Source organism: Solea solea, chromosome 1 (genome assembly GCF_958295425.1).
Source record: "Solea solea chromosome 1, fSolSol10.1, whole genome shotgun sequence".
NCBI lineage: Eukaryota > Metazoa > Chordata > Actinopteri > Pleuronectiformes > Soleidae > Solea > Solea solea.
Window position 1 is genome coordinate 2299578 of NC_081134.1, and position 16993 is coordinate 2316570.

Consider the following 16993-nt stretch of genomic DNA (forward strand, 5'->3'; position numbering starts at 1 on the left):
GCCAGTTTATAGATAGTTAGCTGGCCAGTTTATAGCTAGCCAGTTCGTAGATAGTTAGCTAGCCAGTTTATAGATAGTTAGCTGGCCAGTTTATAGCTAGCCAGTTCGTAGATAGTTTGCTAGCCAGTTTATAGATAGTTAGCTGGCCAGTTTATAGCTAGCCAGTTCGTAGATAGTTTGCTAGCCAGTTTGTAGATAGTTTGCTAGCCAGTTTATAGATAGTTAGCTGGCTAGTTTATAGCTAGCCAGTTCGTAGATAGTTAGCTAGCCAGTTTATAGATAGTTAGCTGGCCAGTTTATAGCTAGCCAATTCGTAGATAGTTTGCTAGCCAGTTCGTAGATAGTTTGCTAGCCAGTTTATAGATAGTTAGCTGGCCAGTTTATAGATAATTAGCTGGCCAGTTTATAGCTAGCCAGTTTGTAGATAGTTTGCTAGCCAGTTCGTAGATAGTTTGCTAGCCAGTTTATAGATAGTTAGCTGGCCAGTTTATAGCTAGCCAGTTTGTAGATAGTTTGCTAGCCAGTTTATAGATAGTTAGCTGGCCAGTTTATAGATAATTAGCTGGCCAGTTTATAGCTAGCCAATTCGTAGATAGTTTGCTAGCCAGTTCGTAGATAGTTTGCTAGCCAGTTTATAGATAGTTAGCTGGCCAGTTTATAGATAATTAGCTGGCCAGTTTATAGCTAGCCAGTTTGTAGATAGTTTGCTAGCCAGTTTATAGATAGTTAGTTGGCCAGTTTATAGCTAGCCAGTTCGTAGATGGTTTGCTAGCCAGTTTATAGATAGTTAGCTGGCCAGTTTATAGATAATTAGCTGGCCAGTTTATAGATAGCTTGCCTGCTTGAGCTTCTCTGTTGCAGTAGTGCACATTGACCAGCAGAGGTCCTCCGTGTCCACCTTCACTTCCTCATTGAAGCTCTGTGTGTATGTTGTCATGACAGTGGGCTTCATCTGCCTGCTTGTATTCAGCCACTCTCGCTGTGGAAATTTCCACTGCAGCCTCACAGGACTGAAGGCCATAAAGACGTTAGAGAGGCTTCAAAAATGAAATATTAAACAGACTCCCACATTGCTTCAACACACATTATTTTTTTTACAAGCATAAACAGAGGAATAGGAGAGTAAATGCAGTTGATTTAGTGCAGTATCAAACAGCATTTGTGCCAGTTAATAGAAAAGTTCAGTTCCGCGGCCCACGTTGACTCATGCTTGAATCAGAAAAGCTGAATGGTTCATAAATGATTAATTCAAATCATTTCACAGATGCTTCAGTGAAGGTCAAAAAAGGTTTTCTCTTCACAAACAGCAGTTTCAAGGCTTCACTGACATTTTTATTCGGTTCCACTTATTCATCTGTGAGTAAATGGTTCAAAAGTGCATTTAAAAGTGAATACATGTGAAACATCTCTGAGGGTAAAGATTTGGTTTTAGGCTCAGGGATAACATTAGGTTAGGATTAGGGTAAGGGTTAGTATTAGGCATTTAGTTAAGATGTAAAGGGTCATGTTAAGAGGATAAACAGTGAATTATGTCCATGTGTGTAAGAAAGTGAAAGTGTTTATATGTGAAAGTGTGTGTGTCTCTGGTACGGCGTGATAATGAGGTGTATTTGTATCATGTGAGACTTACAACACACGCTATCATCACAGCTTTTAGCACCACCAACCTCTTCAAGATCAACGCTTTACTGTTGCTATGGAAACCACTTATATTCATGCACATATTTATCACTATCAACAGTTTTGCTTAGAAACACTACTCTCCAGTCAGGAAAGTATGTTTTGCAGTGTTGAAACCACAGATGGAAACATTGGCATTTTGGCTAATTCTGGCACATTAACAGTAATGTTATCAATGTGCACCTGTTTATCTAAACGAGTGCTCCTCAAACACTGGTTTGCTAAATTTTCCCAACTCAGAATTTATGAAGATGTTTTGTTTTTTTAGAAACTCTTCAAAATTCACTTATAATTCATAATGAACGTTAAAAAGCAGAGAGTCTGGCAAACACTAATAAATAAAATAAGCTATAATAAATAATAATACACATTTAAACCTGGTGTGTTTGATTTATGAGTTTCTTCTTCTTTCTGCTGCTTCACACACATCACATGGAACAGAGCACTGTTTATTTTGCTTTGGTCTTGATCACAGTTGTGTGTGTACTTTGTGTGTATATATATTGTGTGTGTGTTTGCATGTGTGTGGGTAATTCTATGGCCATAAAAGAAAAACTGATAAAATAACGTCCCAACAAAGAGTCAAACACTGAAATTCAGTTGTACTAACTACCATAACTTTAATACTTTGAACTGTTATTATTGTACATGTATAACTGTAATACTACAAGTGCTGTGTGTGTACTTAAATATCCTATGTGGTTTCTTGTTGATCCATATTGGATTTAGGTCCATATTGGATTTAGGTCATGTACAATTCTGAAGATGAGAGCAACCTGGAGTCACATATGAATATTTTATTAGATAAACAAAAATACTTTTGATTTTACAATTCAAACAAAGAAGGAAGGAAGGAAGGGAGGAAGGTAGGAAGGTAGGAAGGTAGGAAGGTAGGAAGGAAGGAAGTACACCGGGATGAAAAGATCAAGTTCCTCCTATCACTTTCTAATAATAAAACATATTCAGTGGAACAAACTCCGCTTCAACTGAAACAAGAGAAGAAAGCAAAGGCGTCTTGTTAACTTCATTAACACCAACAAAAAAACATGAACACAACATGTTTTAGAATCAATAAAATAAACGTGTCTGAACATAAAAAAACAAAGCAGAAAAAAAATTGGCATCACCCTTTAAACAGAGCATTTTAACATGTAGCCAATATCAAAATACAGTTATTTTTTATTCTACAATGGATATCCATTCATTTGAAAGGACACAAAAACAGCAACTAACGCGTGCATGACTGTTCAACTCTGAGCGACGAGTCATTTTATTTTGAAACTGAGGTTTTTCAGTTTTGGATTGATCTTTTTTTATTATTATTATACAGTTAATCTGTAACATTTTTTTAAACTCTTGGAGTGAAATTCTTTATAATAAAGACAATTAAATATAATTTGTAGTTCTCTTTAATGACGCTTTGGTCCTTTCTGTGCTTTTGTGTTCAATCACACGACTCACTTCACAGATGCAAACAAAAAAAAACGACTCTTCTGGAAAAGGTTTTTTAGGGAGGGGGCGGGGGAGCATTTCAAATAGACATTGGCCTTGAAATATAGTTTTTTTCTGTTTCTGAAAAATCCTAAACACAAGAGGATTTTCATCTTGGACCTTTTACGTCACTCATTGTTTATTTCTGAAAAGTATAACCCAATCAAGTGTGTCTGCACAAACCCAAAACAGGTTAATGAAATCCAGGAGATCGCTTCATGGACAAAAGGCTTGAGGATGTTTTCTCCTTAATTGTGTTTTTGCAAAAAGGAATGCATGAAACAATTAAGACCAGAGGCCTAAATTACACAAATGTCATGACGATGGGGTAAACATGATGGAGTTGCCTGGTTGCAGCTGGTGGTGGATCTGTGCAGCGTTTTTTTTTGTGCATTTCGTCTGACCTCAGAGAAACTTGCTGGGGTTTTTTTTTTCTTTCGCAATCTCTGCGCATTTTCAGGAAGCACCTGTATTTCCTCTTCCTGTTCCTCTTCTTTCGCCTGGCTCTCGCTTGCCGGCCTTGCCCCGTGCACAACGCCCAGCGGCGGCAAAGCAAAAGTGTGTGAACGACACTCGAGTCTTCACATGCAAAGAGCACAAGATAAGAACAAGAGCACAACTGGCAAGCTCGAGCTACACTTGAATTCCCCGGGACACTTGTGAATTAGCCGTAAACCAGGCCTGAGTGAGCAGAGACACAATGGCGGTCAAAGCAGTTTTTGTTTTTAGAGTCCTTTCTTTTTCTTTTTCTTTTTTTATTTCTTTGTTTTGCTGCAGCAGTTTGAAAAACGGCACCGTCCTCAGCCCGTGACCACAAACAGCCGCTGCTACTCAGCTTTGTGGCAGTAAATGTCCTTCAGCGCTTTCAGCTCTTCAATCAGGGTCTTGTTTTGGTTTTCCAGCACAGCCACGCGGTTTTCCAGACATTTGACGTACTCTTTCTTTTTCCTGCGGCACTCGCGAGCTGCCTCCCTGGAGAAGAAAGAGAGAGAAAACATGTTTGGGTCGTTTGATCAAAACTTAACTCAGCCTTTGGATAAAATGTTAACAAAGCAACAATACAACGGAGCAGATGTTTATTTAAAGGCTGTCGTCCAGGATTTGTTGGCAAAGCCTTGTAAGTGCACATTTCCCTGGATAATCACTCATGTACAGGGCCGTTGAAACAGAGTGGGCACAGCAAACACAGCAAAGCCACCCAACCTCCGCAAAGTCAAATTCTGTGTTCGGCTCTGACACCTTGATCGCAACTTTATTACTAATAATATTGATAATAATAATAACTCTCAAAGTACTGTATGTTGGCGAGCTAGACAACAATTTTAACCCAATCATAGACAATAGTAGTAATGTTCTCCACTATCAACTTATTGAGTTTATCACAAAGCGTGATGATATATATATATATGCTATTACTTTGTTTTTTTTTGTTTGAGAGGATGAGGAGGAGTAGGCGGTCTCTTTCGACCCTCATAGTGACTCTCAGACACCAAAGATCAAACTCCAGACTTTTAGGCCAGAGATAATCTGGCTGTTAACTCATGTAGGGTCAAATATTTAGCTTCAAGCACCGTTTCTATGTAAAGCTGAGCTGTTTTAGGAAATAAGGTGGTGCCCCCTAGTGGAATAAACAGGTAGCGCACAACACAAATATCGTAAACTCGTTGTTAAACAGTGAGAATATCACAAATCATACATTTCCCCTTCCATAATGACCCCTCCCTGGTTGAATACTTTAATTTCGTGGTGTGGATTAGGAAATAATTCAATGTAATAAATCACCAATTGAAGCCTGTTTACAATCTAACATAAGGTCCATATTCTCCAGTTGTATTGTGACTCCCTTGACTTCCCATACCTGTTCTTCATCAGCCTGACCTCCCTTTTGCGGGTGATTTCCTCAGCGTGCTGGGATGTCGGGTTCTGCATGGAGCCCGGAGACGCCGCCATCACGATGCTTTGTGCGAGGCCGGAGTTGGGCGACCGCAGCTGGTAGGCAGGGATGTCTCCAGTGGCAGCTGCAAAAGAAGACAGACAACAGCGTTAGAGCTCCAAATGCTTTAACCTTATTAACTGCTTTCTGGCTTTATCCCTCTTTTACTATGACACGTGATGACAGAATGAATGAATGAATGAGAGAAAACAGAGAAAGTTATTTTCAGATCTGACTGGCTTTTATTACGTTCCTAATTCAATCACACAGTCTGGTGTTTTCTCAACTGAAAAATGCAGTAAACAGGGATGCATTTCACCGGAGGATGTTTTCAACAGTGACTTTAGCCGACATTGTTTATTATGCCGCTCTCCTTCCTGTCTGAAAAGATGAATTTCCTCTCAACGCGACTGTCCTTGTAAACAAGCGTTTGCACTTAAAGGACCAAACAAATATTTGCATGTACTTCATTTGTCATGTACATTTGCATGATAGATTTTTGTTTGACTCACAGATGACATTTGGACACAGAATTACTGTAGTTTTTCCCAGATAACAGCAGCAATTCTGGGGAATTTACACTAAACTGGGAATTATTGGAAAATCTGCACTTTCATTTGCATTGGGTGACAAGTAATGGGTAAAAAAAATACCCATAAACCTCAACTTCAAGACCATGAGAAGCATTTCCTGACTTGCAAGCACAAAATTATATTATTCAACAAAATGAACATGTAATACTGCGGTGTGTGATATTATCGCAATAATAGCAGCAATGAAACACCACAATGTAACAACAACGGATCCTTTTTATTTACCTCTTATCTTTTCCTCTGCAGTGACCTGCACTTGTGCACCACCTACTGTTTATATCAGCAAACTACTTCCCGATATGCGCTTAACAGCAGCGGATGGAAATAGGGCGGCAGCGAATATTCGATTATTAATCAATAACTAAATGAATTGTCAGCTATTTTGATAATCAAGTTTTTTACAACAGAAATTCTGATTTTTCAGCTTCTTAAATATGAATATTTGGTTGGTCTCATTTCTCCATTTGACCAAGAAATCAGTAAAACATGAACAATTTTGGTTTGGGGACAAAACTCAAAGACATTTGAGAACATGAAGAACTGAACAGTTTAACTGACTGTGAAAGTAATCATTAGTTGCAGTGTACTGCACTGTCGACATCGATTAAACATGTGGCAAAACATTAACCACACGGTCTAAGAATGTTAATCTGTCAACTTGTGTACATACATATTTATATATATATATATAAATATATATATATCCATATATTGACACAGTCAACAGAAAATGCAACAGTGAAAGTACAGAGAGGGAGCTTTTTTGAACAGGTGAGTCATACGTAAGTTTGTGATATCTGTATCTGTATCTGCAACTTGAGGGTCCAGAAAACACTTTGGAAACAAATGACACACTCGGGCTTTAATGATTATTATTGTGTGCTTTGACACTTGCCACAGGTCCCAACAGGTCATTTCACTCAGTGACGTGATGTTTACCACAGAGTGCGAGTGGAAGTGTCCCTGAGTGAATGAGTGAGTGAGTGAGTGAGTGAGTGAAAAGCAGCTCTGTGCCGTTTCATTTAACTGGTGTAAACAATGAGTCAACTGTTAACTGTCTCTTCTGCCTCTTCAGTTTCTCTTCTTCACTTTTGTTCCTGAGAAGTTTTCTCTCTTCTCCGCCTCTTTCCTGTCCACACACACACACACACAAGCACACACTCACACACAAACAAGCACACACACACACACACACACACACACACACTGTGATAACACAGTGACTGTGCTGACGACAGCTTGTGCGTCTCACTCGCCCTTTCTGCATTCTCCCTCTCCTGCTTGGTTTCTCTTCCAGGAAACTGGAGTGACGTCAAGCTGACGACTATCTTAACCCCTCCACCTCCACCCCCACCCCCTGCTGCCACCCGCCCCTTTTACTTCTTACCCCCCTCCCTGCCTTTCTGCCTGACAACCACTGGACTGATTCAGAGATCAGACTGTGTGTGTGTGTTAATAATCATGGGACACATTTCACACTGAAGACTAAAAGTCAAAAGCCATGTCCCCAAACACTGATTTTTTTAAAGTTAAAAGGCAGATAAAGTCCTTCTAATGTCCTTAAACTTGCCCTGTGACTGTGTGTGTGTGTGTGTGTGTGTGTGTGTGTGCGCGTGTGTGTGTGTGTGAGCAAAACAGCAGGATACAGACTGACAGGGACAGAGTTGAGCAAACTTACTGGTCCCGTGTTTGTCTTGTTTCGATCTGTTTATCAAGTGTCTTATCTGTTGAAATGAGAGGGACAGCTGCTGCTCTAACCTGTGGCTCTCTTATGAATTCAGTTTTGGCAAAAACAACATGAGCAGAGTTACGGTCAGATTGAAAAATAAACTCAAGGATTAGTTATTATTCACTCGAGAACACAAGATGAAGAAAAGTACAAAGTGTATATGTGAGAGAGAAACCCTACCTGACTCAGTCTCATCCCCGGTTACAGCCATCTCTTGTTTCCAATAATCCAGCCCCACGGCAGTAGAACACCAGCACACTGAAACAAGTCGCCTGCTCTTGTTTCCTCGCTGCTGCCACACACTTCTCTCTCTTACTCCCTCTCCCTGTGCTTCTCTGCAGACGAGCGGTCACTCGTCAACTTTGCAGCCCGATTACAATTACAGGCATTGACATCACAATGACATCACTGCTGCCCGCTGAAGTCAGTAAAACACGCTGGATTAGAGTTCCGCCTCCTCCTCCTCCACCACCACCACCCCTCCCTCTCCACCTCCTCCTCCTCCTCCTCCTGCTGCTGTGGATCAGACGCTGAAGTAGAGAAACACAATGTGTGCAGGGAGGGAGCGATTGGTAGTGGAGGGTTGTATTTTTAGCACTAGTGACGCAACTCGAGAGAGACGTTCAACAAACAAGAGGATATTGTGTCCCAAGTGGCTGCTGTGCAAACTGTTGAGCACCCTGATAGGACTTATTGTATTGTGTGTGTGTGTATGTGACCTCTTTAGGACCTTTAATGGCATAAACACTGACCTTGTCAGGATACAGTTGTCCTCATGGAGACCAAAACCTGTTCCTAATGAGGCAGAATGTCATTTCTGTCTAGGGCTTGTGGTTGGATTAAGGTTCAGGGATAAGGGCATGTTTAAAGCCGTTGTGTTTGTGTTTCACGTTAATAAACGCAGATAACGGGTTTGTTTGTTTCCCAGCATTGATCTGGCAAGGTCTCTGTGGATGACCACATTTGCTGTTTGGTTGCATCACAGGATGTGACACATTTCACATTTCCAGTAACAACAGCAGGAGCGCTCTCGGTGGCAGAAATGTCACAGAAATCAGATGCAGATTAAAAATACACGGGATTTGTCTGAGCGTTAGTTTCCTGTCACAGAGGAGAATAATTCTTCAAACTGTGATATATTGTTTATGAAGTGTTGATTATTAATAATTAATGATCTGAAGAAAAAAAAATCACGCTTCCATGTTAATGTCTTGTTCCTTTCTGGCTCCTATGATGTTTTTTACACATGATTTGTGTATAACTGGATTCCCAGAATACTTCTGTTTAAGTCATTTGTTGTTGGGTGTTGTGTGTTCTCATCACGTGTTTGCTCTGCACTTACTTTGGTGTCTATAGATTGTGGTATTCACATTATTATTATCCATAGATATTATATATATGTATATATATAATATATATATATATATATATATATATATATATATATATATATATATATATATATATATATGTATATATATATATATATAAGTCCTTACTTGTGTTGCTGTTTCTGAGTGAACACCATCAGAATCATATTCTGTTGCACTGTACATTGGTAGTGACTGAGCCCGCTTTAACATGTGTTTGTTGCATTGTTTTCATATACATCTCCCTTCTCCTTTTCACCCACCTCTCCTTCACTAAGCCCCTTCCCTCTCCTCCTCTCTCCTCCTCCCTCAAACCATTCGAGGCAGATGTGCGTAAACAGAGAGACTTTCTGGTTCTGTCAGAGATTTCTTCCTGTTTTCTTCTCTCTGCTGTCGCCAAGTGCTCGCTCATCGTGTTCCTGTTGGGTTTCTCTGTAGTAACTGAAAGGTCTTGACCTTAACGTGTAAAGAACCTTGAGTAAATGTAAGCATGTTATGAATCGACGCAGGTTTGGTTCCTATTTTCTTTCTCAAATTCTAGAAAAGCAAAGATAAGCAGTATTGTTATTAGTATCCGTGTCTTTGAAATACCCGTCCTTACTGAAGGGGGCGTGTACGTGCAGCTGCCGAGTAAAGCTGAATAAAAAAGAGTGTACAGCACTTTAATTAAATTGAATTACGCTTTAACAAAGTGGTTTCATGTGTATACTGTGTAATCCTGTGTTTACAGCCCAAACAGAAAGTGCAACACACTGTTTCTTTAACCTTGTTTTCCCTCGTCTCTCAGGTGAAACAAGTTGCTGCTCAGACGTGTCCCTCACCACGTTCCCAGGCATTAACTGAGCTCTACCAGCTGAAGGATTGGGTGTTTGCACCATCGGAGCACAGTGCGAGCACCGACAGGCCCATCCACGGCAGATCACGATCAAGAAATGAGGTGATCTGACGTTTGCTGTTCTCTCACAAACGGCACAAAATGCTTTGGATTAATGCACAAACTCAGTCTGACACAGTCTAAACTGAAATACAGCGGCAGAGGTTGTGGCTAAATACACCAGACTCCACCAGTTTTGAGGATTTTTTAAGTCTTTTTTAGGCGAGGCCAGCTGGGACCATGCAGTGGAAAAGTGTTTCCACTACGTCACTACAGCTTCACTTTGATGTCAGAATGTTTTTGTTTGTTTTTTTTATTGTTTTTTTTGTAATTTTCTTACTATACTATATTGTATTTTATTTTATTTTATTTTATTTTATTTTATTTTATTTTATTCTCATTTCTTAACTGAGCTGTTGTGAATGTGTGTTTCCCCCCTGGGGGAGGAATAAAGTAATTCAATTCAATTCAATTCAGAATCATAGAAATGATCTTTCTTCACTTTCACTTATTTTCCTCCACATCTCTGTTATCCCATTCATCATTTTCTCAAATGTGTCCACTTTCATTTTCCACCAAAATCAGTCGCCGCCTACCTTGGATGAGGACCTGTCCTCCCTGTATGTAGAACTGCTGTGGAGAGTCTGCAGGCTGAGCCGCACACTGCAGGATGGTGGCGCCAGACTGCGTCGTGGCAGAGCTCGCCACCGTGAGGGTCTGAGCCCCCTGAAGGGCTTCCACTCCAGGACTGGTCAGCTGGATGGCTCGCCCTTGACTGACGGCAACTGTGTGGTAGAGAAGTTCAGTTAAACATCACCGAAATCTACATGATACCAGAACATTAGAGTGGGGAAGGAAGGCTCCAAAGAGGGGTTTTCATTTTTGAATGTGTGATGAAGTCTGAGTTTCAAAGACTATAAAGCAGTGGTTGCATTCACAGAGGAGGTTTTCTGGGACGTTAGTTGACAGAATTACACAAAAACTACATGTGGGAAGGTGGAGAGTGACATTTTGGACCAGATGAGATAAACAATAATTGTTTTATTCTAATTTCTCCAACATTTTAAGGCAGAAATAATTGCAGTGTGTTAATATAATAGTGTAGGTCGCATCAGCTACATATAAAGAATGTGACATCACACAAAACATGATTTCAAACTAATTCAGGGTATATAAAAACTACACATTTTAGAGATTTAATCTCGAAGAATCAGATTCTGAATTTTTATCACGGTTTTATTCAGTTTATTTTGACAATGTGAAACAAATACAATACAAGTGAAGTGAGCTGAGACTAATTCAACTGTCCACGTGTGTACTGACTGTATTGTCCCGAGCTGGTCTGGTAGATGGAGGTTGGCACTGACGGTGGCGATGAGGCCACGCTCGCGATCGACACCTCCTCCTCTGTCTTTTCTTCATCGATTTTAGGAACTGCCGGCGAATCGGTCGAAAGCTCATTGAGGATTTTCCTGAAGGGAGAGGAGAACTTACCAAAATCATTCCACCAAAAAAACAAACAACCAGCAAACATGTGTTGTTCATCATGCTCTTGTTTACTTTTAATGTCTTCTCACCGGTAAGACGGACGCCTGGAGAGAATCTCTCGTCTCTTCTGAGCGTCTGCTGCCAACTCGTTATCCTCCAGGTCTGCTACGGTGGCAACCTGTAGAAAATGAGCCGTTTTTAAATTGTGCTGCAATCCACAACGTTGTTGTGTTTTTATTTTGGCAACATGTCTGGTGTTACTGAAGGCGTGTTACTTTCCAGTGACCTGGAATGTATTTGACATAACAATCAGTGAAAGAGAGGGATGACGTCAAAGAGGGAATTTGAGCAGCTTTGTATTCTAAGCCTTGATCTTTTCAAACCGCTCCGTCTCTCATCGGACACTTTTAAATACTGTAATTATTTGCCAGTGTAATCGTTAACGCTCGTCTTTCAACGCGAATGATTCCCCTGTTAAATAAAGACATGAATATTTTGTCGCCCGTGTCCTACTGACATCAATCAGGGAAGATATTACGAATCAAACTTGTGCGTAATGGTCGTGTGACTCCAGGACAAAGAGCGTTTTGGCAATGTCAGACTACATTGTTTGTGCCAGATACAAAAAAAGACAAGTCTGATTTATGCCACGAAGGTTAAACATGGGTGTGTGCACATCCATGTGCTTTAAAGACGACTTCTCTGCAAAAGGATCACAATAAGGGATTTTTGAAGTCAGGCTCTATAATGTATACATACTCAGTATATTACATACAGGCGATTGTGCTCTGTGCACTCCTCAAGCTGAGAAGCAGGCGGGTGCAGTCAGGCACAAGCTCAGCGACACATGGCTGCGACTGGAGACAATAGAAGGAAAAAAAAAAAAAAGTTGTTAGCCACATAACAAAAGGCTCAACTAATAAAAACTGTCAGCTTAAGTGTGATTTATTGTGAGAATATCTCTTCCTCTTTACTGTTAGAATGCCTTCTCATGCAGGAAATTGAAGTTGTGCATCACTTTGTAAACCACTCACTCCTAAACACCAAAGTCCATTGATTTTATCTTGGAGTTCTGTAACTTTGGTAAATCCAAATAAAGGCTTTCAACTACGGAAGTCACACACTAAGAGGAGGAGAACAACAAAAAAACTCCTGTGTCTTCTCTGATGTAAAATCCCTTATTTTTGATAAATGACTCTGGTGCAGGGGAGTGAGTGGTTTACAAAGTGACGCCAACTTCAGTTTCTTGTATGAAAAAATTCTTTCATACACATTCTTAAGAAAGCATACACTTAAGCTGATTAGCCTTTTGGTATGTGGGTGAAATCTATTTTTCCGGTTGTCCACAGTCACAGTCATGTTTCTTATATTTATTACATTCTCGTCTTTCACGATGGTCACCATGTCACATTATCAGTCACAGTGGTGCGGATCTTTGCCGTGTCCTGTCTGGGGAACTGGCAACATTACAAGTACGACCCCAACCAGTGGTTGTTGACGGCACAGCACAAGTTCATAGGTCATCGAGGAGGCGGGGCAAGGAGTTGTCACCAAGTGGCTTCGCTATTTCTCACCAACATTTGACAATCTGTTACACTACACAGCATCCTGAATTTGTGTAGTCTGATCCCGGCATTAGTCACCTGTATGTTACACACTGACGAGAAACTCATATAACCCCTGCTTCGAAAAAATCCTGAACTGTCCCTTTAATAAAATGTGCTTTAAATACACTTTGTGTAAAGTAACGTGTACTTAACGTGAGAAACTGCAGAACTTTCTCTGTCCACAAACACACTGTGACCTTTGGCCGGCGTCACCACAAAGGTCAGACTTGTCCGTGGGTTTGTGAAGATGTCCGTCCTTCACTGACACAACGATAACAACAACATCACCTGGATGTGAAGGTGAGAGTGATGAGCTTAAAGCTCACCTCCTCCTGCTGCTGCTCACAACAATCCTATTAAGAGATGCACTGGAGTGGGAGCACCTCAGTGCGCCTTCTACACACAGACGCTAAACCCTCATTCACTAACACACGGGCTCTGATGTGACAAACCTACTGAACTGTAACCACTACAGTTTGACCTAGAGTTGATTTAAGTCAACAAAATGAGGAAGTCCACAAACTTTTTTCTTGGATCAGTCGCGAATGACTTGAGATTTAACTTGAAACATCAAAATAATGTGAGTTGGAGACTTTTCCTGACAGACTTGAGGATTGTCCTCATTTGATTGGTTGAAACCTAACTGGGAATATACTCTCCCTGAGTGAGACACTTGAGGTTTTGTCTTCACTGAGCTGAGACCTGAGACTCGTTGCGAGAGGTTTGGACTGAGTTGACCTGGAAAAGTCTCCAGTGACTCGAAAACCTAACTTGGGGTTTTCTCTGAGAAATTTGACCTGGACCTTGAGTCAATAACTCATGACTAGACTTGATCTGGATTTCCAAATTGTCAAATCTACATGATTGGAGACTATTGAGTGTGAACTTGTCTCGAATTACTCGATTCTTGCTCTGGCAGACTGGGGACTTGGTATGGACGTGGCTTCAGGGGGCTAAGAGTGCATAGATTTGACCTGGACTTGCCTTCAATAACTTGTTGCGAGAGGTTCCACCTTGACTTTTCTTTGAGGACTGCTCTGACTGAGTTGTCCAGGCGAGGTCTACAGTGACTTGAAACCTAACTTGAGGTTTTCTCTGAGAAATCTGACCTGGACCTTGCATCAATAACTCATGAATAGACCTGAGGTTTGCTCTGACAAACTTGATCTGGACTTCCTCCATTGACTTCAGTCTTGCACTGTCAAATTGTCATGGCTTGACCGAACTTGAATTTGTCTTGAATGACTTGGTACTTGCTCCGGCAGACCTGGGACTTGGTGACCTGAGAGTGCATAGATCTAACGTTGCCTCTAAAGTTAAAAGCAGTGTGGTCTGACCTGTGGTGACTGTATGACAGAAGTCTGAGGAGCCTGAATGACACCTTGGACCTGCATCTCACCATCAGACAGCTGGACGTCGGTCACGCCAGGGGATTCTGCGGCCACAGATACCTGCCAGTGCATATCAAGACAATGATGACAAAATCTCCACACTGAAAGAGCAAAGGTCACGTATGTGTGTGTTTACCTGCAGAGTTGCTGCAGGAGATGAACTGCCTTCACTGTGGTTCTCCTCTCCATCCGTTAGTGACTCAATTAAACTGCTGTCAAGCTGAGATGATACTGAATGATCCATAGTGACCTAAAACAGGCGGGCAAGCCGATTATTTACGCCGTTACTGAGGCCTTCTATGGGTTCTTTATACAGAAAACCTACCATTATAGTGAATAAGGACACATTACATGCACTAATTGCCTGGTGTAAGTCAGGACAATGCTTTCCAGATCACAATCCCGCGATTAACTTGGATTTTCTTTGTTGTATGAGGCGTCAAAGTACAGATTCTACAGTTTTATTCATGAAATGAAGGCTTGTTTATGTTTCCCAGCTGCAAAGAATGAAATTCTGATGGAAAACTTGGGAGCAATTACTTTTTCAACTTTCATTTCTATATAACACGTGTGTAAATTAAAAAAATAAACACCCATTTCTCATGCTAGTTAAAGGAGGCCTACGACAGCACACTTCAGATTTACTATGCCTTGATTTGAAATGCAAACTTGTTGTTTTCATCCATCTGCCAGGTTGCGTGTGAGTCACAGAGATCTGTGTGAAGAAGAGCTCTGTGCCAACACCATAACATCCATTCCTCGTGCTCATTACGTGAGGCAGGACGTCATGTTCTCACAGTTCAGGACAGAATCCTCCACAAACTTAAATATCACTGTGGATTCTTGATAGCAAAGACACGCGGGAAACCATGAGTGTACTCATGGGAATAATTGTATTTTAAGAAGGCCTCAGACTCTGACACTGAGTATCACAAAGAACTGACTCTTGATGATTGACTACAACTCATTTTATGATATAATATAATATTATATAATAATAACATGTACACCTACAGTCTCAGTTTAAAGCTGCAGTCAGTCCTTGATGTCATCTTTTGGCAAATCTTTGCCTAATTTGCTCTTTACAGAGTTCTGGCTCCTAATTGGATGAAGTGTTGTGAGATACTTTAACTTATCTCAAATGTTTCTACTTTACTGTCAGAACCAGTGACTGAGTGAATGACACTTCAGTTAAAACTATTAATTAAGCAATACTTGTTAGACCTATCTTGTGAACACATTTCTCCTATTTCTCAGTTTTCATTCTATAAAATAAAATATAAACCAATGATAAAAATACCATAGTATCATAGTGGTTCTCAAACTGTGGTACATGTACCACAGTTTTGGAGTACTTGGAGGAAAATCAGAGAGAAAGGGTGATGATGAGGGAGAGAGCAAAGTATATTATTGGGAATAAATCTGCCTCCTGTGAAAAGTCCACAGCTGACTTTGCTCTGTCTATTTACACCACTGTATTTTAATGTAGGTGATAATGGCGTTACTTCAAGAGATTAGTATTAGTATTAGTATTGTATATAAAAAAGCTTGAGAACAACTGCAGTAATATATGTCAAATGTCAAAAGCAAACTGTGTGGTAAAACATTACTTTAGTCAATTTTAACAAAACTGACTTTCCTACTTCAGTAAAACCAACGTTTGTTGTTTCTGTATTTAGAACACATTTAGTGTTTATTCATGATTTGAAACAGCATGTATGTTTTATTAGAAATCAATAAAGCACACGTTTTAGGAGAATGTGTACGTTTCCTGTACGTTTGATGTGGTTTTGTTTTTAAGTATTTTATTTTGAAGAGACACTTCCGTGATCCATCTCACTCCGTGTGACTTGATGCAGCTTGAGCAGAAGCGGAACGCGGCCAGCTGAGCAGAGTGACAACACTTTCTTTTTCCACTCCGTGCCGATGAGGCTAATTCGGGCCGCTTCGTTTTGTTAAGTGCAAACCTGACATGTTTTTGCGCCTCGTCCGCCGACTCTGCTCAACTGACGCTGGCCGTGGAAAAACAATGCGACAGCTTTGCAGTGACTTACCGAAGTTTTACGTAGTCAGACTCGTCATTAATGACAGTGCGCGTGCTGTGCCCTCGCTCACGTAGTGTCCACGTCAGCGCTGATGATGCTGCTGTGCCCAAAATGTCCACCGACGAGTCAGTTGAACGTCAGGGAGTGTGGGGGCGGAGCGAGAGCACTCCTCCCTGCGTACTTCCGGGTTCGCTTTTGTAAGAATCAGAATCAGCTTTATTGGAGAAGTATGTGAACACATATTAAACGTGAATCTAAACGTTTAAACGTCATGACTTCGAATCACAAAAAAATAATATTATAGGTTATGGAATTTTCTTAGCATTGATATTTGGGGTTTTTAACGTTTCTGACCTGCTACATTAGCCGTTGTTTGACAAACGTGATTGTAAAAAAAAAACGTATTCATGTTAAAATGTGTAATTTTTAAATACAAATACTGACCCTGGAAGCGTTTTAATACAACACCGAAGACAATGATTGTTAAATAAAAACGTATCATCATCATTATCATCCAAAACAGTAATTTTCCACTTTATATTTACCGTGTGGTCGCTTACAAGTTGAGAGTAAGGCTGCCCTCTGCTGGCTGAAAACAAACAGCACCAGCTATTCATACAGCGATTATTTTCATAATCAAATTTGTCGATTATTTCCTGGATTAATCGTGTATTTGTTTGGTCCAGAAAATCGAAATGACGATGCTCTTAAATGTCTTATTATGTCAAAAGTTCTCATTTTATGATTGTGTTGTCAAATAAAACAAAGAAACCAGAACATGTTCACATTTAA

General features: G+C 40.5%; 1 protein-coding gene across 3 annotated transcripts; it reads right to left on the reverse strand.

Annotated features, from left to right (window-relative positions):
• Window positions 1–2462: 2462 nt before the first annotated feature.
• On the reverse strand, window positions 2463–16367 carry crema (cAMP responsive element modulator a). 3 transcript variants are annotated; one of them, XM_058642791.1, is made up of 8 exons: window positions 16211–16367; window positions 14293–14406; window positions 14103–14216; window positions 11248–11336; window positions 10994–11142; window positions 10267–10455; window positions 5030–5189; window positions 2463–4143 (listed from the first exon to the last, which is right to left on the reverse strand). In XM_058642791.1, exons 2-8 carry the CDS (start codon window positions 14398–14400, stop codon window positions 3999–4001), a joined length of 954 nt encoding a protein of 317 aa, XP_058498774.1. In that variant the 5' UTR covers window positions 14401–14406; window positions 16211–16367; the 3' UTR covers window positions 2463–3998. The 3 variants fall into 3 exon arrangements, with proteins under 3 accessions (XP_058498774.1, XP_058498783.1, XP_058498790.1); XM_058642800.1 differs by lacking the exon at window positions 14293–14406 and having other exon boundaries at window positions 16211–16342; XM_058642807.1 differs by lacking the exons at window positions 10267–10455; window positions 10994–11142; window positions 11248–11336; ... (1 more) ...; window positions 14293–14406; window positions 16211–16367 and adding an exon at window positions 7607–7864.
• Window positions 16368–16993: the final 626 nt, after the last annotated feature.

What these genes read in the sequence shown, in the direction of transcription:
- crema (XM_058642791.1), bottom strand. Translation starts at nt 14,400, where the DNA reads ATGGATCATTCAGTATCATCTCAGCTTGACAGCAGTTTAATTGAGTCA. An exon ending in CTGTCATACAGTCACCACAG is followed by an intron (nt 11,337 to 14,102) that starts GTCAGACCACAC and finishes CATTTTCTACAG; the next exon opens with GTTGCCACCGTAGCAGACCT. An exon ending in TCCAGGCGTCCGTCTTACCG is followed by an intron (nt 11,143 to 11,247) that starts GTGAGAAGACAT and finishes CTCTCCCTTCAG; the next exon opens with GAAAATCCTCAATGAGCTTT.